At 35.8% G+C, this 25,348-nt stretch overlaps 1 protein-coding gene across 2 annotated transcripts in view; it reads left to right on the forward strand.

Moving 5' to 3' along the window:
• The window catches only part of LOC129002526 (heparan sulfate 2-O-sulfotransferase pipe-like), a 62,106-nt gene that overhangs the window by 31,301 nt on the left and 5,457 nt on the right, over positions 1-25,348 (forward strand). For both annotated transcript variants that reach the window (XM_054430395.1, XM_054430396.1), the window contains exons 3-7: positions 16,747-16,805; positions 20,043-20,240; positions 22,706-22,785; positions 23,905-24,061; positions 25,210-25,334. In XM_054430395.1, the coding sequence (XP_054286370.1) occupies positions 16,747-16,805; positions 20,043-20,240; positions 22,706-22,785; positions 23,905-24,061; positions 25,210-25,334 (619 nt within the window). The remainder of the gene's footprint in view (positions 1-16,746; positions 16,806-20,042; positions 20,241-22,705; positions 22,786-23,904; positions 24,062-25,209; positions 25,335-25,348) is intronic.

The raw sequence follows: 25,348 nt of genomic DNA on the forward strand, positions 1-25,348 counted from the left end.
GTACTCATATTAAAAAAACTTATCATAGATAAGTCCAAAAATGGAAAATGTTCAAATTTAAAAGCACGGATGTAGTCACTTAGAATAAGGAAAGTAATCTGTCTCTGTACTCCGAAAATATCTCTTAGAGATGCCTGTCTCGTAATTCTGTGGTAGTAATTAAAATTCATAACCAAAGGGGAGGCTATTAATTATTTGGCATGTAAATATAGTATACAGCTTGGGTGACAGTTGACTTTTACTTCCGTCATTTCTATCCTTTCCTTCTTGTAGAGGTGTAGCGAATCGCTCATAGCAGTGATTGTTCAAGAATTACTACTTTCCATTAATTGCTCATTATTTCACTTTCAATCCATTCCCTTTGCGCATTCCCGAAAAAGAGAGCCCTTCAATTGAGGTGTTAGATATCTTATTGGGATATTATTATTTTTAAAAATCTCAAAGGCTTTTGAAAATTAATAAATTTATGTAATATCTTTGACATCTTTGATATCTTATTATATAATAATATGGAATACAATTTTATTCCAATAAACTTTTCTTCTTCTTCTTCTTCTTCTTCTTCTTCTTCTATATAATAATATGCAAAATAAAAAAATAAAAACATAAGTATATGTTTTGTAATATTTAAAAATGTGGAGTAAAGTTAAACTCAAACTACAGAACTGTGATGTGTGTTTGGTTAATTCCATCGGATACATGTGCTCTACACAAGATGTTCTTCACAAATACCGAGCTCAATAATACAGATCGATTTACCACGAATGTAGAGATGAGCTGAATGGTTGTATCCGACAAAAAATACAAGGATTTCAAAATATATTGATTCGTTGCTTAGCCACATTTGATTTTAATCACTGAACTGAAGTATTAGATAACATTTTTAGAAGAGCTCGCATTACCATTATCTATCTATATATTAATAGGCAAGCATGTTTCTTTAAAACCTTTTTTCTCAGCTCGTGTGCATCGTAGGGAAAATCTACGCATACTGTTAGAAAGCTATTTTCCTGTAGGTGTGCAGAATCCCTTTATAAATTAAAATAAGCTCAAAAATAAGCACAAAAAATTAATTTAAAATTTTGAAAAATTTAACATGGATATTATGAGTTGCCATGCTGGTGACGAAATAACAACGAAATATAAACAGAAAATCAAAACAAATGGAAGAAACTCCAATCACATGTTCTATTCAAAGTGTGGAATGAAAATAAAGAAGTCTGTACATTAAATATTTTTGGTCGAGTTTCGACCACTGGACGACCTCTAGTTGAAATTATTTCAAGATCATTCACGTAACAACACTGCAGATTTACCAGCACGTACTATAATTTAGTTTCGGTGAAATGTCTTCAAAATTTTTTCTAGAGAACGCGGCTATAAATCCCTAAATTAGTGGTAAACCAAAGAAGTCTGTAGTGTCAAACCGCATCTCCACATGTTCCACATTACCGCATGTGCAGGAATGCCATATAATTTTCTTTGATGACGAATGGTCAAAGGGAACGGACCTTGAAACAAATTGTCGATCGTTCAAGAGGGTTCTTCAACCACTTAATTGCAGTTTAGGTATCCTCGGTCTCTTTAAACCTACAGCTTCACAAAGGTATTTTGGAAAGGTGTTTTAAATAGTGCGCATCCTTGGACCCGAATCCGCTCATAATTAACTGTCATCCTTTCCAAAGGATCGTCCTGTAACACATCCTTCACGATCCTTACATCACAAGGATGACTTCACACCTTTCTAGTGGGTTGTGCGTGCGAGGAATTGCGCAAACCGTTGCACAAATTGGCGCAGTTCGTTACCGTTTCGTAGCCCGTATTAACATGGTAATTAGTTCAGTGACGGGGTGAAGTGTTTTGTCAGCCTTGCGAAAACGTTGGAGAAGAGTTATCGGTCGACAGTTCGTTGGAGTTTGTCCGCCCTTGCTCCCTTTGTGCCTTCAAGGTTAAAGATTGTCGTAATGGTCGTGATTACTGATGTCTACTTGGAGTTAAAGGATAAGGGCCTCTGCCCTTAGTTAATCGATTGGGTATACGTGCGCAAGGTGATTGCAGACACCTCTGTGATCGACGTACCACAAGGCTAACTGTTACAATGTACACGATTCGTTCATTCGACAGTCTTTCTATTTTAAACTTAATCGGCCATTTACTCTGTCTTCGGCTCTCTATGTTTTTGTACAACATTGCTGGAAGAAACATGGACTGGTGAAACTCACCTGGTAGACAAACAAGAAGATATTGGAAAGCTGAGATGGATGGGACACGGATAATTGATAAATTATTGCCAATTCGTAGGTCTATTGCTAGCTTTCTGAAATGTGGAAACCCTTCTTGAAGACTCAACGACCACTGTAAAACGTGTTATGATTATTTTCGAATTTTTTTTAGTAATATTCTTCATAGAACAAAACAAGGGCTAGACGAAATTAGCAAGTGGAGATTCATGAGAGCAAAATGGTCTTTGCATTTTGTGAATGTGACCAACCTATATAGATTGTTCCGTGATAGAATAACATCTTTCACAGTCCATTAATAGATGGAAAAACATGTGTCATAGTCCTGTTGTATGATTTCACACGTCTATTTAACAAGCAGCTAAACTCACACATGACTTTCCGTGACCCTGAGCGAACAATGGTTTGGCTTCTCACATCCTCAAGGTCTTTGTCCGGGCGGCCAGCGAACCGAACATACAAGAGAAACAAACATCCCTACAGGTACTGTATGTAGATAGATCCGATAGCTATATCTCCATATTCTGAGAAGAATACATTCCATTCCAATGTTAAAGATGTGGGCATTGTATGAAAGAAAAATTACATGAAATGAGCCACCGAAGAAATTAGCTGATTTCAATGTAGTTTCCTCTCTTGCACGCAAGCTTTTTAATCATTGGAAACTGAAAGAGTATTTCGTCGCAAACTTGTATTGAAAGTCATCGATAGAACCATAGATAAAACATACTCTCCCAAGACTTGAGGAGCAATCTATGATAGAACCCACGCCCTCGTACTATACCTGAAATATTCCTATATCATAAAGCTAAAAAAAAACAAAAAAAATTCCATGGTATACATTGTCATTTTAACTTTTACACTGCCTTTATCGAATATCCTTAGAAAGACTGTCAAAAGGTTTATCCAATGTGATCCCAAAATGAAGAAGGTACGCTGAATTTATCTACGGTAATCTGGTGATAATTAACACACTGAAGTAATTGAATCACATTTTAGGAAATGAAATCAATTTATTAAATGATCTTTGTTATATTTGGATTAAATAGGAAAGGTTCGATTATGTTTCTATGAACCCCCATACCTCAGACTGTTACGTATGTACATAGACTAACCAACACAAGGAGTATGTTTTATCTATGGTATGCAGTATAATTTAAAATTGGAGTTTTTTTTACGCAATGCAGTGTTTTAAACTAAAATCTCTTATCAAATTTACGATCTATTAGTGTTGATTTACTGATGATCGGGTGATGATGTTCCTATTTGAAAGGATATTAGATAGAAGTCTTAAAACTCTTTCTGCATTTGTATTTTTTAGCTTTTGTTGTTAGAAAAATTATAGCGTTTGCAACTAGTAGTTTGGTAGAAAGTATATGGATAAAATATCACAACGTCTTGATCTCGCGAACACAAACATAAAACGCTCTTATTCGCTTCGTGCACGACCCAAGCGATTTCTATGTGAACAATGCCAATGACTACATTTGAGCATTGTGTTGGTGCAATTTAACGTTGAAATTACTATTTAGATAAGAGAGGTTGTTCTATACTGAGCTTAGACCCATATTTCTCCAACAACAATTTATACTTAAGGGCAAGCCTGATGTGTGGTTTCATATTTGCGAAGTTCCAGATATGGGCAAAGTTATGACTTGGGCGGATAGCAGGAATCTATTCTGTGCTCTCTGAATATTGTGCATAAGAGATAATAGAAAGTAAAATATGAACAATAAGCTTTGAAATACTTCTGGTTCTGTTGTCAAACAATTTTGAAACTCTTCAGATGCCATTTGAAAATGACTCACGAAACAAAGTCAAATCAACCGACTTGCAAATGCTTTTGGAGAAGACAGATTCCTCCTGACATTCATTATGAGCTGTTTCCACCCATCGTTTCCACCGCATCTTGTTGTTAAGTACTGATTTCCGACGACCAAAATTTCTCTGCAAATCACCATATCAACATCATGCTTATGATTTCAAATCAATTTGATCACCTAGCGATAGTCCCAATTATGATAATACAATTCTCATCGTGATTTTGGAGTCCTCTTTGGACATAAATCCTCTGACAGAGACATTTTGTGCTTTCTCTTCGCAATCAATTTTTTTACTTCGAAGATGTTTGTCATCTTGAAACTATCTTTGAAGATTGGTCTTCTAAAAAATACCTTTACAACTTTCAGACTTGAAAGTTATCGTCTTACTTAAGGTTTCATTAATCAATCTTACATGTTAGTTGACTGATTTTAAAAATTTCGGATTGAATGAGTTAAAGAACTCGTGGTTGCCTATACCATTACCATCATAATCTCTTCAAGTTTCTTTTCAACAGAGAGTTCCACTTGATAGACTTTGTTTTATATGTTGCTTTCAAAAATTAATCATATAATTACCTGATTTGAGAAAGTTCGAATCAAATGGGTTATTCAAAAGTGTTATACCATTACTTTTGGCTTTTTACAGATCATCATTGTACTCTGCAAAAAGATTATCTGCTATAAATGTCATGATATTTGTTAAATATTCAAATATTATATTCATTCTTCCTGGCATAAACTTATTTTTGTACTTTAGACCAGATATTTCTATTCCAATCAGTGACAGGTAATAAAACCAATTAATTATCCATGTTCTCCTTACCATTGGACATTGATCGTCAAGAATTTGAATATTAAAATTATACCTCCACTCTACACGATTGTTTCTTTGTAGGTATTTTGACCTTAAGCTTTCCATAGTCCACGATCTCTACAGAGTAGGAATCTAGTCCCAGCCATTCTTCCTACTTCAGGTGCCTCCAAATTCGTAGGTACGGACCTAATCCCAGTAATCGCTGCCTCCTGTCTGTTCCTCGCTTCATTACTTCTGAGCCTCACCGCACGAGGGCTCCACCCCACACCCGCATCTTAACCTACTGGTCCACATTCTTGCCTCACTCGATCTTGCCTCTTACTTCACGAACTGCTAATCCCGCATTCACGCACTTTTTTCACGAAGCGTTCACTTGTCTCATACAACACTCCTATCCTAGAGAAGACTGCAGACTGCGATAATGTAATATGTAAGAATACAGTATAAACTATGATGTCGACAGAGCTGGATGCGCTTTTGGAGATAATGTTTTGGACGATGAGTGGTGAAAGAATTTGGCTAAGTACGCCTGGTTTTAGAGCTTGAACGGTTCGTAAAAAGTCAAATTATTTGAAAGAGTTGGGTCCCGTTTCAAACCATGAAAAACTACTGGCTATCCAGGATTATATGATGTATTTGATGCATACCAAACAATCTGGTGAATATTGAATTAAACTCAGTTATGATGTTTGATCCATGATCATTGATGTTGAAGCGTACAGGAAAACAATCCTTAGCTAAAATTGACAGTAACAGCTAACAGAAGCAAAAGTTGGCGATAAAATCTTGGATATAAATCAAGAATACAATCGTGAATGGCTTACTCAGTCAACTCTGTTCCATTTCTCCTACGGCAGTCGCAGATGGAAAGCTCTCGCCGGATGGCAGATGCCACCACGGATGTGACGACCTTTGACCTTGACTGCTGACCGGTCGCCAAGAGAAGCATCTTGCCACACGATGGATCAGTTTCGGCAGTGAAAGTATGTGAAATTCGACATGGCAGACCAAAACCGGCTACCATTACTTGGGGAGATCGGTGACATTTTCTCGTTCACTTGAGAATGCTGGCGACAGCAAGTGGGGAGTATACTGCGTAGAGTGATGTTTTTGGGGTTGGTACACCTCCAACTCCTAGTGGTCATGGGGTTAGGTTTTTAGATTGGTTTGAAAAATTGACTGTGGCCACTGAATCACTCGTATATGGAGCAGGTGAAGACATTTATGGAGAAAATACTTATATTTATATCACACTTTCAGGTTGGCATTACAGCTGAACACTCTGTAGTTAGTTTTATGGGCAAAGAGCAAAAGGTGGCTTAAGCTTGTACCGCTTGTACATCATTTTTACTTAAAAACAGTGGATTAGTAGTTTGCAGATCTTCGTAAACATTGCCTAACATTTGGTAATATTTATTTAACTAAAGTACGACTAATAGAGTGAAATATGGCGAAAGCAACACTTACTTCTCCGAGGCTTTGCACATCAAAAATATTCATTTGTATCCCAATATAGTCAGTCATATAAGTTGCTGATTAGTTATAGTGCTCACCTTGTTTTTTTTAGAAGGTTGCCGGATTGATCCTGAGTAAAGCTACTGAATATTTGATGGTTCAAAACTGGAGATTTTAATGAACGGCCAAGCAACAGCTGGTATTAGTCAGTAGAGGTATAATTTCTTAAACAAATCTATCATTACGAAAACCTGCATATAACCCAAACCAAAAGCTATACTTTCGTTAATATTTCGCAACACTCATTTCACCTGCCATTTTTGAGTCTTTACACATTTTGATGTATCAGCGTCGCAGAATATAAACAATTCAATCGCTCAATCAAAAAATAACTAGCGATTTTTTAAGTTTGTAGCCACGCAATAGGATTTGTAGGCTGTAAGTAAGAGGTCATAAAATAATACGCCAAAGAGAAATAGACACTATCTGTTTTATAAAAATGACATTAAATTGCAATAATATAATTTCATACAAGGATGAATCATGCTTGCATGATGGTAAAAACAACTATTCAAGGCATAATGACTAATCTATTACTCTACCAATGACTCTTTGATCAGGATTAGCCTACGTTCGGATTATCGGGATTCGGATTAGTGAGCCTCTAGTGTGCTAATAAAACTACGATTTCCTTCATAGTATACGTCTTAACTAGGAATGAGGAATACAGGAAAGTACTTAATGATAATTACTTAAAAATCTTAGTAAAGAATAAGGAAAATCTGAAACCGAGACTGGTCGAAACTTTCTCGGATGAAAGTGTTTCCTCGTTTATAAAAACTTTGAAAGTGGCCTAGAATAATTTTGAGCTGGATAGGTGAATTCCAGATACATTTCCAATCCAGTCTCTACTTCCTCAATACTGTTTCCTGTGTACATTCCGCAAAAGAATGTGAACCTGCAATGATGTCCATACATTGTCCGGTGTAGAGAAAGCGAAATGCGAAAACGATTAATCTTGTTACAGTTCCTAATGAAGTATCTCGTGAGTAATAAGTTATTATTGCAGACATTTGATTAATATTTTCTAATCAATAGAGCAGGGTTAACACACTGTGAAAATTAAAAGAAGTTTATGTTGTGTGAATGAAGTAAAATGTATGTTGTTACTAAATTAGAGTAGAGTTAATAGAAGTATAGGTTTTGTAAAGATTAGAATTGCCAATTATTGTTTTACTCTTTGGTCTTGTTGCGTTGAAGACTCGCAGTTTGAGAAAATAGTTCCAAGGTAAACGCTACTTCCAATTACTGCTGATGTAAGGGAAACTGGTTATTCTAGCATGTTGAGCTGCTCACAAATAACTATTCAGAATTTAAAAAGAAAAAAACACGCTAGTCCAGCCTTCAAGGAGAGGCTAGGCACATATAGTTTTAATAGGTGTAGTTTAGTATGTATATGGTAGGTTTCACTTTCAATATTATTGCTATTTCGTTCGTCTTTTTAGTGGAACAACATGATTACTGTATGTACTTTATTTGCAAAATTTATAACTGTAGGATCATGTATTAAAAATCACCCTGAAAAAGGGCGTTTGAAATTCGGTTGTATGCGTTGTGATAGTATATTAGTAGAATTACATAGACATAGTATTATTACTGTCCTTTTATTACGTTATTTTTTAACATTATGTATACGGTATCACAATTTTTGTCACTAGTTAATGGATCATCTGTTTAGCACTCGATTCACTGTTTATTTTGTTGTAATTATTTCCAAAATCTAGTCAAATCTGAAAAGTCAATTACCAAGGTTTCAGTACTGGAAGATGAAGAGGAGCAGAGTATAGGTGTGGTCGACGCGACAGCGATCTTTAAAGCTATAATTACCATCGCACAGCATCATTTCAGGGGCGCTTTCACCAATTAGGATCCAAATACTGAGGACCCCAGGGTTTTGTAGCTTCTCTGTGCATCATAAACCCCTTTACGAAATGTAACTATCATGTTTAACTGCCCAAGACATTTTTATTCATGAGACAGAATCTGTATAACTTCTTTCGTGTCCTATTGAACTCTATAGAATTTATCACATTATTATTTATTCATCATATCAAATTGGATTATATGACTTACTTGTTATTACAGTTTATTTTACGATTCTTTACATATGTGTTAAGTGACTGTTGTGGTATTTGTACAGCTTTAATGCCTTGCAAGAAGATCTATGTAATCTGTTTTCCCGTCAGTAAATTAAGTAGGATAGTACGCATGAATATTCTCTGATAAAAGTTGTAACAGAGGTATCATCAAAATTTTCTATTATTTTCAATTCTGTGAAATATTGGCATTATTGAATCAATGCACATAGCTAGAGTTTCTTGCGATTATCTCTCTTTTTTACTCTTTTTTACGAAGTCTGTGATGTGTTAAGAAAATATTTTCTATGGTTCTATGCTGCATGTGTATTTTTAATGACACCCTGACACCTCTTATGTCTTAGACCACGACATGCCATGTCGAAAAGTTTATGGGGGTATAACCCTAGGAGGATTGTATAACCATACCACCAAGGGTTTCTACATACCTCCCGCTCTATCACTACAATCACCGAGTCGTGAATATTACGTATACGTATACATGTTACACAGGCTGGGTGTTAGTGTTCGTGTCTGAAGTATCTACGTAACACTTCTGCAAACATTTCTGAATTAATATGTATTTTTGTTTAAAGACCTCGACTTTACGTCTACGTGTAGGCCTACTACTGATCAGTGAGGGGCGTGATTCAGTGGCAGTGAAGAATGAAATTACCCACAAGGGTAAGCCAATGATGGTCGCAGTGTTGAAGTGCAGGACGAGCTCTCGACATGACGGAAAAAGTTCAGGAGGTGATCTGGAATTGTTACTCTTTTCTGGCGTTCCTTAAAATCAGAATCTTTATCCAGTTCGTGCCCAGCAATTTCTTTCGTAAGTCCTGTGTCGGATCTGGGTATTTAGAAGATGATTGCATCGCTGAACTGACGACAATAGGCCTACTGGTCGACTTCTCGAATAAGTCACAGAAGGTATATCTTCAACTGAAGTTGAATTATTTGCCCTAAGATAATTTGCTGCATCGCATCTAGAACGTTGGCTAATGTTTTGTGAGATCATCGACCCGGTCATTTCCAAAATATTTGTCAGTTGACTTTGTCCATATGGAAGCCTACCTTCAAGTTTTGAGTAAATCCCCTTTTAAATCTTGGTGTAGTTGAAAATTGCCGCATGTGGTCCATAAACAAGATAGTGGGGCAGTAGAGAAGGTCTTAGCCTAAGTCCTCAATACCAATCTTTATATTTCCAATGCTAAGTCCAAGTCTAGAGATAACACCCACATTGCACGGTATCGCGCCATCGGTCCAACCCACCACACGAGTCTCTCGGCCGAGAAATGTGGATCGTCCGCGAAAGTTTTGAGAGAATAGTTTGCCCTTTGACCCCTAGCTACATCCGGCAACAGCTGGCTGTATTTAACATATTATATTGCTGATTAACACATAATGGATGCGTTATTGAATAAAGCCATTTAAATTCCTTTGTTAGCCTTATTAGTTAGCCGTTTTGAATCCATTGTAATTTAATATGCCTTACTGTCTTTTTGTGTTATTGGAGTTTCTAAAAGGTTTTTATTTTTAATAGGATATATAACTGTTAATCTGTTCAGTCATTAGTAGTATGTTTAGTTTATGATACTATACAGTATATATTTTACAGCAGTAGTTCTGTATGAGGAGGTTACATTGAAACATCTAGATATTAAATAATTTCTTGATCAGCATTGGGTGTACGTGTTATTAAATTTACATTCCGTATCTAGATATTGTCAACGTTGTATGATTAAAATTCTTACTACACTTGTATAGTAGCTTAAGTCAACCGGATGGCTAGGTATATTAGTCTTTGCAATGATTTCATAGTCATCATGAGCTCGTAAAGGTACTCCAGCATCTTTTGGACGGTTCAAAATTGAACCCTTTTCCTCCACGATTGGTAAACACTCCTGATAAACAACTGGCCTTAGTCATCTTATCCATTCCAAATTCAAATTCAGGAAAACCTAGATGTGTCCCATCTTCGAAAATTATATATTTTACCCATCATATTAGAGTAGGCAGTTCCTTCGTCTCATTTCCACTTCCCTGAAAAAGTTTTCGTGTTGTCACCTTAAGCTCGTCACAGGTCGCTGCGTCCGAATAGGCCTTCTCCAAAAACATTCCCACAATTACGGCAACTAGGTATAAATCTGTGTGCGTCTGAAAGTGTTTAAAAGTAGCGCCATCAGGGCCGTGGTCGGGCCGTGACCGCCCGAGCGCAACCCGTGTCTCCGAGTCACCCTCGCCTTCGATTTTGGAAACTAAATTAACCATTACGTATCGAATTGCCAAAATAATCAGTGGTCCTGTCAAGTTAGATCGGAAGTGAAACTATTGGAACACTTTTTACCAGGAAGCAATATTAGTATCGACGACAACATTATATTTTATTTTGTAAACAAAATATAAACGTCAAACACGGCAATGATGGATGCAACTGATCATAAAAGTAAATGTTTTACAACTGTTTCATGCAAATAAAGTTATTAGTTGTAAAACTCGGTCAGTGTAGTACATTTGCATTGACATTCGTTCACATAAATCTTTACCATATTTCAGACAAGTGATAATTAACTTCTTCTATTTCAACAATTCAGGTTCAATAATTTTCCTCAATCCCAAATCTTCTAACCTATTAACAGACCGTAGCATGAGAGGTCATAATAATGACTATAATTTGGCTCCTTTGGAATCAGTTTCGTGTCTGTCGCGAAATAGGACCTGTAATGCACACTGTTACAGTAAGATAGTAAGTACTATAAGAAATTCACAGCAAAGGGTATCTACAAAATTGTTACTTTATTCGAATTTTAGGCTGTTTCAAATTATTATTGCACTTTCTATTTGTAATTCCTTCACATAAATTGATGTCCCTGATAGCTAAACACTTCATCAATAGACATGGTTTAGCCCCTGAGCTGGATTGATGACTAATATAATATAAATACCTCGTCACAGCTCTGTAGTTACTGTAGATTACAGCTGTTTCGGCATTAAAATGCCATCATCAGATACACATACATCCACCTGAATTGGCGTCGTTAAACTGTACATATACACGAACACGATAAAAACACAAAAACACGTAAAACAAGAGACAGGCCTGTCGCGTACATGATTGCTACGAGTACGGAAGCTGACTCACAGTCTCTTGTTTTACGTGTTTTTGTGTTTTTATCGTGTTCGTGTATATGTACAGTTTAACGACGCCAATTCAGGTGGATGTATGTGTATCTGATGATGGCATTTTAATGCCGAAACAGCTGTAATCTACAGTAACTACAGAGCTGTGACGAGGTATTTATATTATATTAGTAAACACTTCAATCTGTATTGGAATGACCTCTTTACAAACATGCTGAACCCAAGGAGAATGCACTTAGAATTTTATATCATTATTGCTTCCATACGAATGTTCAATTTAATCTACTTTAAGAACATGACATTGTATAAACGAGCGACAAACGGAACCTGGAGACCTTTGGACAACCGGTTCACGGATCTTTACATTCTGCGACCCACTTAGAACTACCAACTGTCGCAGAATCTTCCGCGGCCAACGTGTTCTCTTTGGGGGATTTCATCCCAAATCTGGGATAAGTTAGGAGTACGTGGGATAAAAACTGAATCCGAGGGTGCGTAATAATTTTCGATATACTACAATATTTAAGGGTTTCCGTTGGCCGAATCGTAATAACATTGTGTAACACTTGTTCAACGATCGACCTATAAGTTTAAGGGACATTTTCAGGAAAAAATTGTAGTGTTTGGACTAAATCAATCCAAAAAGATAGACTTTTGTTCTGTGAGATCATGAAATATGCACTCGAAAAACAGTGAACTAAATTTGCAATTGTGATTGCAAACAAGTGGTTATGAGATGAAATTAATTATGCGTAAAGATTCATTGGAAGTTACTTCGATTCTTCATAACTCAATTTGCTTAGGAAATATTTCCTAATTAACAGCCAGTGATTCTTTATAGTTGGCTATCACTGGTTCAGTAATTTTCATGAACAGCCACAGGATAATTGGAAGAATAGTACACAACAGGTGGTGCGAATCCAAATTACATTACGTTGGGTTACGTAATTGAAAATCATTGCAGATTATATAATCTGTATGTTAGCAGTAAAGAAAATAATGTTGGGGAACTGTATCTCGAATTGAGTAGATGGGTTTTAAATCATCATGTCATTTAAATGCTGAAGCATTTAAAAACTGTTATTTTGAAGGATAATTTGTCCACCGTGTCAAAACTATCCATGTAATAAATGTGTTATTTGATGAATCGGGGAATTCCGTTTGAATCCGGGTGTGTGGGCAAAGTGACATCAAAACAATGTTATTTAGCTAGGTGATAATTCAGTTCGGGAAGTTATTTGGTAATTATCATTCCACTGTTAGATTATCATATGTGATTATTTGTTATTGACTAAGGTGCTATTCAGCTAGGGATGATCGTGACTTCTGTTCTAGATATTCGGGATTAAATCTTCAAGCAAGACTTTTGAAAATTATTATCACATAGAAAATAATGTAAAACAGTCAAGAAGAAATTTTAACGAAATGGATACTTTTGAGTCAACCTCGGTAGTCAATGTCTATATAGTCCTTGGTTTGCCTCTCCAGTAACCAGAAGATAACTTCATCTAGACAATCAGGGGTCATCATGTGGTCAGAGGTTTTCAAACTAATATACGGGGTTTTCTTCGTCAGATACCATCCCATTCATGGCTACAACCTTTCCAGGATAAGGATACTATGATGTGCATACAAAATAAGAACTTTAGTCCTTTAATAATGTTTGTATACGAATATAAATATTTACAAAATATTTTAACGGACTCCACATTGACTCTCTACACAAACTCTGTGAACTTTTAAAACTGCATTTTGAATATCATGTTAGTTTATAATTTACTACTTCTTGTTAAAGTAGTGCAATGTTCTCATACCTTAATAAATTGTTAAATTAGATGGTTGGGTTTGCGCACTGAAATGTTACTATGTATTGGCTTTGGCTTGACGTTGTAGTTACCGTAATAAAATCTGTTGAATATTTAAAAGGTTTTTTATATTAAGAAAGTTTTAACAATCGGTGAATTATACAGAGTACAGTCATTGAGTGATATTTCAGGTCTCCAAGACAATTTCTTGTGTTCTAACCAAGTGTGCATTTAACGTAATGTGATACACTAACCTTAATATCTGTAATCACTAGTAATAGCTTGGCACTCACGTATTTGCATTGAAATGTAAATGCTACTCTATTATAAAAGATTCGCCAAAAAGATAAGTGAAACGTAATTATTTTCGATATCTATAAGATCTGTCGGCACATCAGAGGTTTTAAGGTGAAGCCCTTCCCTAATACAAATAAACTAAACGTAAATCGAAGATAATTACGGATATGGATGGTTAGTGTCCGGTTTTCCCCGGGCAAAAAGAGCTTTAATGGGCTGCGCTATTACCGGAGAACACTTTGTGCTAAGAGTGTTTTGTCTTTGATCATAAAAGATAATATCTTAATATCGTGAACGCGTGTGGCGGATGGTTGGGTTTGCTTTTCTTTTTGAGTTACTTATGAGCACATAATATCTCTGTGGATGCAGTTTCGTGGATGTAATTTTATGGCGTTATCGTTAATTTTGTAGGGAAAGTGTATACATAAATTATGTTTACAAAAAGAGTCACAGTTAGTTTAGAGAAGTCCCGTGATAGAGTGCGGTAGTTCTGCCCTATAGTCGCGGGTTCAAATCCTACAAATGGCCAATTTCTTTTAGTGAAGTGCTACTGATGTGACTTCGTGGTTCGGAACCCACCATTTAGAAAATAAAAAATGGAAGTCACTAAGATAATAACTAATTGACCTGTATTGGAGTACTTCCTCTTCCAAAACCATTCTAAACCGTCACAAATTTTGTATGGAGACAAAATATTCAAACAGTAAAACGTGTTGATTATTGATTCTCTAGTTCCTTCTGTCTCCTTATCCGCGTCAATGGTCAATGGTAAACAGTGCCCAGTACTACTCGAGCTCACTATTTTCTTATAAATTTATTTCTCGCGGTTAAACCGCAAAGGGATTTTACTTTTCAAAATACAAATGTATTAAACGAACAACAATTATGAAAGATCAATAACGAATAAGATAGCTTTTCTACAAACTTGGCTTGAATAATTGAAAATACAAAGTAAGGATTATGATTACAAAATATTATTTGACAGGTGTGCGGGTAGAAAACGAAAACCTAAGATAATGCTTGATGTACATACAAGCAGGCGCCATCATAATAGAATATAACGGGTTTGTTCAGGATTTAGTTTAAAAAGTTTGTTTCGTCAAGATTTCACCACTTAGATCCTACAGTGTCTTTCTAATTTCTTTATTTAAGTGAGTTTTATAATGTAAACATAAAATGTACATAGCCTACAAACCCTTATATTGACGGTTATCACAAGATTAGGGTCCCAAAAAGTGGAGTTAAATATGTTTTCTTAAAAAAACTACATACAGGGTAGCATAAAACAAAATACGAACGAGCTACAAGGAAATTATTCTTATCATAACATTTTTATGAAATTTAGAGAAAACTCACCTCTGCAATGTGAGGTCTTCGTCTGATGTATTTTGATGGCCAGTAACCTACAAACATAGACAGTGTGTTTTATCTATGCTATAAGCCAGTATAAATCTTTATCCTAGAATTTAATCTATGGCTCCACAGATTTGAGCCAAGTGCAAATTAAAACAGCATTGTTAAATGGGTAAGATTCCTCTACATGACCATAGACAAAAATGACCTACGATAACCTAAATCTTGAGACATCTAAACATAATTTGACAGTCTTAGCGACAGTTATGTGTGACATTGTGTCCAAATCACAGTTATGTGCCGTGTAGTGTTGTGTGTAATGCCACATGAATGTCACATTAGGGTCAGAAACTGTTACAATTGTCGCTGGATTTTACGATTCGGCATCGTTTCAGGGTGGTCTATCGTACTCAGTTTATATTCTTCCTGATGGGTTTGGAAAGTTCTATCTGGTCACAAATCTAACACATTACTGCCTAAACGTGTTTAATCCATAAAACATTTTGAAGTACACTAGTTTATAGTTGGGTGTAAAGATGGTGCGTAAATGACTTCTTCAAAGTAGCATTCTTAAATTAGATTTCAATCGATCTTGTGAAACTGTCGTAGTACCCAGAATAAACCAGTACAGCATAATACTCTGAGTTAACCTCGTATTTTCCTTATCATTCCGATCATGTATTTGCTTGAATTGCCCCAAGCTATGACCCATGACATCCTCTTTACACGAACTTGAAGAGGGATTTGTCTGAATTTAGAGTTAAAGACGTTAATAACACGGGTATATCTTGTCTGCCAGATCTGCATCTAAATGCGGAACAAGCCTTAACTTGTTTATTCTGTCTTGGTTACGTATTGAAACACTGTGGGAACTGGGAAACCTAGGCTAAGTATTCTTTGATTTAAGATTATGTATATACTTGAAATACCTTGTTATGATATGCTATGTTGATTAGATGCTATGCGATGTATATAAAAAGTTTGCCTCTCTGTTTTACGTGCATTACCCGACACGATGATCGGCTTATCGGATGTACATCCGATTGCTATGGCACTTAGGAGAAAATGATCTATTTATGCCTGGGAATGTTTCTTTAATTTTTCCGACTTTAAAATCCCTTTAGGCTCCTCCTCTCGGCTTTCGAAGTTCTGAAGTGGCGCGTTTAAAATTAATATTCACTGTGTCCCATTGCATAAATATAGTACCACTTGTATTTTTATTTGTTAAACATTTCAAATGCTTTTTATTTTACACTATGACACAGATAATGGAACAAAAATGAAGCTTAGCGTTTACCTGAGTATCTAAATATCGCCGGATCCATCCTGAGTGAAGTTTTTAGCGTTTTGGTGGTTCGTTGATCTTGATCGTTGGTCCTGGTCATAGAAACAGCTGATCTTCGTCAGAGACAAAGATGCACGACGTTAAGAACTTCATTCTACACTCTTCTTGCATTCAAATCCTCCTTCAAATGCGCACTTTCGCTTTGCTGTTTTGCTCCTGTCGCTCACGAAGGACCGAGCCTAAAAGTAAAGAATAAATTAAATCAAAATAAAATTTACTAGCTGGTTTGATTATAGATAAATAATTGAAAATACGAGTGAGGTTAAAGGACCAATGAACTAAGTTGTATGTGTTGATTATATGCTAATTGTATGACAATATTGAATGTTTTGTTGTAGGAGGAAGCGGGATGTCCGCAGTCAGCGCCATGATGAGGCAGCTTCAGGACAGTGGCGAGGTAAGCTTTTACAAAAGTAGTTTTAAAAAATGAAATAGATTTAGATTAGATTGTTTTGGATTGGATTAGATTGGAGTGGATTTTAAGGCGAAGATGTGTTTTGAATAATGATATGTTGGTACACCCAACAATTGAGTTTTGATAGTTTTTTAACAAAATATTTTAGATTGTCTTTGGTCCAGGAATGATACTTCAAAAGTTCAGTACAGATTTCAATGATACCAAATATATTTTAATGTTTTAAAAATCTTCAATATTTTTCATACAGAGGTTATACTCTCTAAACATAACTGTAAAGTGTAGTACCCTAAATGTATTTACTTTACATTTTTAATAGGATTTCTAATTGGGTGTTTTATTACTTGGTGTGGTCAACCAAGAAAGCAAAGAACTTATGAAAGTAGCTTTCTATGATTTATGATAGAAGTTTCGTAGTTTGCTATTGCTGCTTGAATGTCATGTAGCATACAAGATTCTTTATTTATGTTACATATAAATGTATACACAAACAATTTACAGATCGGCCATTGATGTAGCTTACAATTTAAATTATGTATTTTTCAATTGCAATATGGTACTTGTACTAAACTATTTACTGAATAAAAGTAGGATAATCTATTATTACATTTACACTAAATCGAAAGCATGTTGCCTCTACATCCATACAAAATGTCTTTAAATTATTCTACTTTAGTTGGAAAATAATATCAAAGTCAAGTTTTTATTCATAAGGCACGTATACTCTTGTTGTCAACTACAAACTAAACTAGTGCCTAAATGGGACAAACTTGCTTTTTAAGAAGACTAGCAACCTGCGTCACTTCTGACTTCAAATCCGTGATATAGTTGATAAGCGTGAAAACAATTTTTTCTCATCACATCCCTATTTGCATTGCGAGCCCTATTATTTTCATTGCGTCTGCTATCTCTTCTAGGTATCTTAGAGAAATATCAAATACCAATGAAAGATACTATGAAAACACAAAGTCTAACGCAAGTAGTTTTCTTCTTATACAAATGACATTACAACATTTTACTTGAATTCACTGAAACATCACCAACTACAGATAACCCCATTTTCGTATGGATGTAAACAAAATTGTATAATGGCCATCTGTTTTGATAAAAACAATAGTAAACTTGAAAAAGTTCACATGATTGACCATTGACAACAGAATTCAGAACAAACTATGAAATTTTAAAAGCCTATTACGATGAAGGGCTTTCACTGAATATCATACAAACCCGCAAAAGGCACAACTAGAGGAAAAGAGCTTTAAATTGATACCCAATAAATATACCTACAAAAATAAATATTTAGGGGTCAATTTGCTGCACACAAAATCCAACAAATTCTTCATTTAGATTAGGCAAAAACAAACTTGTTTTCATAATATAAATACAAATACAAAATAAATTGTTTAAGTCTATGTAGGGTGGGGTTGGAAAAGATTTTGTTAAGGTTATAGTTGTAGGTTGTATTTTTCTACCAGATAATTTGTTAATTTATTTTAAAATCAAGTAATATTTTTTTATTGTTAATGTAATCTGGTAAATGCTTTAAATTTTCAGTCCCACATAAGATATTTTATTTTGCATTGGAATGATGATCTTTTATGCCTTCCTGGTATTGTTTAAGTGGCTTTTAAAGTTAGAGTTTTCTAAATAATGTTTTGTGATAATAGCCGTGTCTAAGATTTACCAGCCATAAACTACCTAATTAAAATACCTAATAAAATAAAACACCTACTGTTAAAATGTCTAATTATTTTTATTCACACCAATCATCATTGTAAAGGCTATCCAAATTACATTATCCTAATAGCCCATTTTTGAGGTTAAAATATTGTCCATATTTGACTTTGTGGTTGAGCCATAATGGCAACCACAAATGAGTTAAATAAAAAGAAATATTTACAAAACCTTTATTTACATTTTTTTACAAAAAAAAAAAAAATACTCAAGGGTAAGTTAATATAGATAATAATTTATTTATTCGTTGGGACAGGATTCAACGTAAGGAATTACTCCTTACTTTCTAATGGTTTTCAACTATAACATAAACTGACCAAACTACAAATGTAGGATGGGTAAATGTACCATCACTGATTCTCTGTTTTTAGGCAGTTTTCAGATTTAATTTTGAAAGTTTTTAAACAGAAAAAGCTGGTGCTTGTAGTAACCAAGGTACAAGGTGCATAACCCATCCCCATCACACTTCTTCCCTGCATTTACCATTGGTTAATAACAGGAATTGTTTATATTGTAAATCTAAACATATTTCATACATCTACTAATTAATACACAAGGATACAAACAAGAAAATACTGAAATAAAGTAAAATATCAAATGGCAAAAGATCGAAACCACAAACCACAAATGAAAGTAGATTGCATTTTATTTGCATCAGAACTAGTTTGGTTAGGGAGTGTGAACACGCAGCAAGTAGCTCATCTTCATCACTTTCATCTTGCCTTACTTTGATGGTAATGGTACCAGATGATGGTAGATCAGGTTATACTTCCCGTAAGTGGATAACAGCCCGCAGATACCGGATGTGTGGGAAAGAGGTCGTGGATTGCCAGACGGCTGGTCGCTCTCAGGTGGTATGCAAATGAATGTGATCCATTGAAAAGTTTGCAATTGAAAGAAAAACCATCACTAGAATGGTTGTCAATGCTTTTCGAATTAGATTTTTTGTTATCGTATGAAAGTTTTTCATCAGTAATAATTTTATAATTTTGTCTGTTCTATTTCCAAAACAAATTCTAGCAGCCTCGTTGTTACCACGACCAAGACCATAAACATCTTAGTACATGCTAAAGTCGAACCCCTCTATGTCTAGACCTACATATGTTTCGTTTGACTTGTTCAGCAAGCGCTCAGAGTTAATATAAATTATAGAAAAGTCTTCAGTTAAATGCAGTTGTATTTGCAATATTTTGTTCCAAATCTTAAACCTCCAATAGCATCTACCCACCTCAGCCCAAAAGGGGTTGAACATTGTCTAGTACCTGCACATCCTAGGATGCTAAGGCTCTGGCCCGGAACAGTTTTACAAATTTTCTTCAGGCTCCATTGGTGATTGGTGGGATTAGAACTTGGGATTTGGGGCTCTGAAGCTATGAGACTTGCCACTCATGAGGTAACTAAGATAACTAAGGTTGATGATTGTTAAACACTGATACTTTTCTTTTCCCAAACTTATTCTACAAAATTATACTTTCTGTTTTATAGATGGACAGTCTAGATGTGTCAGAACTAAATAACACTGCAAAGGCTCGTAAACAGCTGGTGTTCTTCAACCGAGTGCCGAAGGTCGGCTCCCAAACGTTCATGGAGCTGCTACGCCACCTTGCCATCAGGAATAACTTTGCTTTCCATCGCGATCATATTCAGAGGGTGGAGACCATCAGACTGGCACCTACTGAACAGGTAAGTTTAGATGAAAATGGTAGGCTAGGTAGTAGTGAAAGTGATATGGTTTATATACTTTTGCCTTTCAAGCCCTAAATTCAGATAAGATGGTTTTTAAGAAACTCTGTATTGGTTTTTATCACTGTCAGCCACTGTAGTCACAGAAGCCAAAGAAAAGTCTTTGGTTTTACTTAGAGGAACAGAATTGCTACCATACATATTGTACTGTGCACTTACTCTTTTGATTTACTGGAAGTATAGGTTGATGCTAATGATCAACTCATGGTTTCTGAAATTCAAGGAATAATCTTTCTCGACAACAGATAATTACGGCAAAATGTTGATGTTGAAAACTCACCGATTATTGTTTATGGACTCTGGTGGACACCTGTTCAGGGGCATATCTCCTGGATATAAAATTTTGTACAGCTGTACATTGGTGGTTTCTTCATGTAAATTTGTAAAGCTTAATAAATATGGATGCAATTGGCGTGATTTTTACAGACATGGAGTGGGGGTTGTCTTTTTATCAAATACCAATGAATTATCAAATACCAATACAAATTTCCAAGAGCTCATTTGAAGAGTTTATTTTGAAGGCTAGCAGCATTAATCAACCATTACCAGTGCTTGATTTGTTGCGGAAAGGGAATAGCGTTCTGGTTACCTCTCTCTTTCAGAAGGATAAAAACGCTGGCATTAGGATAGGATCATAGAAGGGCGGGGGGTCATAATTCACTCTAGGTTACAGTTAATTCCGCCACCTCATTTTTTACAAATTGAGCACTGAACTGTAATGATCATTTGAGCTAAGCAGTAATGGGAAAGTGAGCAGTAAAAGCTAGCAAAACCTTTTATTGCTGCCAGAGGCTAGCGCTTATAGTTCATAAAGTATGATTTACAGCTGAGTAGAGTTGTAAAATATCTCTTCAATTGTGTTTTGTACTATCATACTTATCACCATTCTCCATTTAACAGGGCTATTTTGTGCAATAAACCTAGTAACATCTTCAGAAATAGACCAGATTGTCTAACAGTAGTGGTTTAATGAGTTGCGTCGTGACACTTTATGACACTATTCTTATTGACTTGCTCTAATACTCCTACTAACTATACTAGTTAGTAGGGTACCTATATTGTATTCATGTATGTATTATAAACTGGCTGGGTAGCTGAGTGGTTATAGTGCTCGCCTACTAATCAAAAGGTCGCCAGTTCGATCCTGAGAAAAGTCTGTAGCTTTTTAATGGTTCGAAACTGGACCCAGCTGTTCCTGATAATTGGGCTTTAAATAAATGATCCTTGCTAATGAAACAGCTGATCTTATAGTCAGTAACAAAGCTACACAGATCATCTCACACCATTCTACACTCATCCTTCACTCATATTTGGGTTAAAATACGCACCTAAGTGGCATCCCCATCTTAATGATTGATAATTGATAAATTGATATACTAGAAAGTGATAAAGAAGTGATAACATAGTTAATGGTTTGACATTATATGACAAGATCAAACTCTCACGTTAAAGGCTCCACTGACCCTTAAGGCGGCCCTGAACTCTTTACAAAATCCTATGTTTTAATAAGGTGACCTGTGTTATTCCCCGAGACGATGGTGAGCGTTACCCTACAAAAAAATTCACTAATACACCACTGCAGCTACAGCTACTATACAGGGTGTCCAAGACCACCCGGCCGGCTTCTATAGCACCAATATGAAAGCAAATAACTGCAACTGGAACCCCCTATTTTGACCCCAAGGAATTCAGCAAAATTATTTTTAAACACAAAAAAGCACCCCAAAGGTCAGATTTTGATGGGTGGGGGTGGGTTTTTGGGTGTAAAAATAATTTTGCTGAATTCCTTGGAGTCAAAATTCCAGTTGCAATTAGGTGGCTATTTTGGTGTATTGTTTTCATATTGATGCTATAGAAGCCAGCCAGGTGGTCTCGGACACGTGTTGTATTATTTTCTCAATTTAAGAGTAGCAGGGAAGAAATTAAAGGTGATCATTGGTATTGAAGACAAAAAAGAATTCAACAATTGTGTAGCTTACTGTGGAAGGAAATCCAATGAAATAAAGTCCTCCTTTTTTGAGAGATCCAGATATCTGTCCTTTTTTACTCTTCTAGATAAGTAGATACAAAACTTAAGAGGTGTCATTTGAACAACAGAGTTACAGCATCATTTCATAGCTTCAAGCCATCAGTAAAAGGCAGGATCTGAATCTAAACCCTCATAGCAAAAGTCCTAAGATTCTTCCCCTAGACCAGCCGTGCCTGGTACCTATACAGACATACGCACTATACTTTCTTTTAGTGGAATCTAAACTGAGTTGACATATGGCAAATTCACATGGATAAGAACACAAGAATCCTTGGTAATGGTGGAATTTGAACACTAATATCAAAAACGAAAGCCCTGTAACAAATATTCCCTTATTACATGATACTGTACTAATAATATTACATTTTTGTTTCAGTTGGGGTTGGCAACTATGATTGACCAGTATTCCACTCCATCAGTCTATGTCAAACACATCTGCTTCCTGAACTTTACTCAGTAAGTTTTGAAAAGGTTTACATCAATTGAGTGAAGTGTATCTCGAACCATATTACAACCGGATCATAGTCAGTATCAAGGATATGTAGTCGGCATTTCACTAATCGTACACTTATTTATAAACTGTATTTGGCTTGAAACGTGCCTTATTTGTGCCTTTATTCCTAGTGTAATCGTTATATCCCTTCAAAGAAGCTCCAAGGTGAAAGGCTTTACTTGTTGTGCTCTTTGGTACATGAGTTTGTCTCATCAGTTTGGAGCAAAACAAATTACTGTATTAAGTGTTAGAGTTATAGTAAAAGTCTTACATGAGTAATTTTTGTACCTGCTTGTTTGACAGAATAGCTCCAATGTGATGATGACCTAGTAAAGCTAAATTTTGTAGACTACTTTTTTTGTACATTAAAATCCATCTTTTTGATTGATACACTCAACTAACCTCATAAGTCCTGCCTCCCAATTGCACAAATGCTATGACGAATGTTTTGCTATAACGTGTGTTTTGGTAACGAATGTTGATTGGATCAAAAGTAGATTCCAAGTCCTTCTTCCACATTTGCCAAAGAGAAAATGCCTAATTATATAGATAAATTACTAACTGGGCCACTTATGTTATAGTCGGTTTACAAAATTTAATCGGAAGCGTAATGTATATGTTGCAGCTGATTGACGTTTTGGCAAACCTCAGCTGTTCAGCTATTATTTTAAAGTTAGTATCAAGTGAGGGGATAGATTTCTTCCCCTAAAAAACCGCCTAAATTTTATGAACGGAGTATAGTAAATATTGAAGATGGTGGATATGGAACACTTCACATACTAAAAATGAATAAAGATAAGATACCTTACAATATGTGTTCAAATTAAAGAGCTTAGTTTCATGGGGACCAATAGATGCATTGACTTTGATGATTCCTGGCTTCCTTGATTCTTAAAACCATTGTTTCTCGGGCCCGCCTACCTGAGGCCCCTCTATGCCTAACAGCTCTTTATGCCTGGGGCCCCACAACGAATGGTCTGCAGGGATGTAAAATTTGCCACTGCTTCAGATCAAAAACTATTGTGTACTTAGCAATTGAATTCTATTGAAGCACCATGCTAAACAGTGATTGTTGTGTACAGTTTTGGACTGCCCCAGCCCATCTATGTGAACCTGGTAAGAGATCCTGTAGAGAGGGTGATATCCTGGTACTACTATGTGAGAGCTCCCTGGTACTACGTGGAGCGTAAACAAGCCTTCCCAGACATTCCTCTGCCTGACCCGGAGTGGCTGAAGAAGGTAACTCATGGCTCTTTTACTGCATAATCTAACCTATAATTCCTCTAGCCCCAGATATAAACTTCAGTCATCAAGTAGTTTCAAATACTTTTATTATAATAAATTTCATCACTAGGGCGTGTAGGGACTCTTTTTAACCCGAGCAAAAGTTTACGACTAGGCAGGAAAATGAGCGAGGGTTGAAAAGACACTTTTTGCCCGTGTGATGAACTATATTTTACGTCATAATAAATTATTATTTAAGCTAAGGTATGAAACAAAAAGTAGTTTTTATGGAAAAATAACCAAACGACTTCCAGCTTGTTTACAATTTTGCTAATGCAAACAAGCAGTGGTTTAGTAGAGTAATATCATAGACAAATAGAATAAAAGAAAGTCAAAGGAAGGTTCTGCGATGTGCCGCTAGGAGTGCCGTGTAGTTACGGCGCACACCGCTGCAGGCGAGGAGCACAGGAGCCGTGTGCTACCGAACTATTGATAAGAACATTCTTATCAATAGTTCGGTAGCTCATTGTTACATAACAATAAGCTACAACCAAATCAATGAATACATCATTTTGATACATGTGATTGCTTACAATCAAAGTTAACAACTGAGTTTACAACAGCTGACTTTTACTCCCTGGGGACTAAAAATGTAGGAACTAAAAGAACGACTTTAGACCCACATCGCATGTATTTCTTAAAATGGAAATGTTTGCAGTAGTGTGACAAAATAACTATTTATTTAGTCAAGTATACAACATAGCAGAAACGGCTGAACATACCTGATATTGCTGTGAACTGGTGGTAAACAAGTTATAGCTACTATTTAGGAGACTTTTGTTGACCAGTGTCAGTGTCATTTTCGTAAAGTCAGGTCAGACCAATGACGTTCATTCTAAAAAATTTTCCCTAGGGTGGGGATCGATGGAATGGATGGATTATTTGTTTGTTGCTTTAGACAAATCAAGGATTTGAACTTTGAATAATTGTCTCTGTATGTGTGTCCACCATGGGTTTTGTGTCATAAGATAAGAGAAACATGTGGTAAAAACAAGCAAAAAAAATCATTGGGACTCAAAAAGTTAAAGACACGGTTAGATTAGATTTACCACATTGGTTAGATTTACCTGTCGACCAATACCTTTAATGTTTTTTTGCTACAGGACTTTGAGACGTGTGTTTTGAGAGGAGACAGAGAATGTCAGTACCTGGAGGGAGAGACTAGGGAAGGCATCGGTGACCATCGTAGACAGAGTATGTTCTTCTGTGGTCACAGTGAGGCCTGCACGTGAGTAAACTGAT

This window comes from Macrosteles quadrilineatus, unplaced genomic scaffold (genome assembly GCF_028750875.1).
Source record: "Macrosteles quadrilineatus isolate MER2022 unplaced genomic scaffold, UCM_ALF_1.0 Scaffold_9__3_contigs__length_116548681, whole genome shotgun sequence".
Classification (NCBI taxonomy): domain Eukaryota; kingdom Metazoa; phylum Arthropoda; class Insecta; order Hemiptera; family Cicadellidae; genus Macrosteles; species Macrosteles quadrilineatus.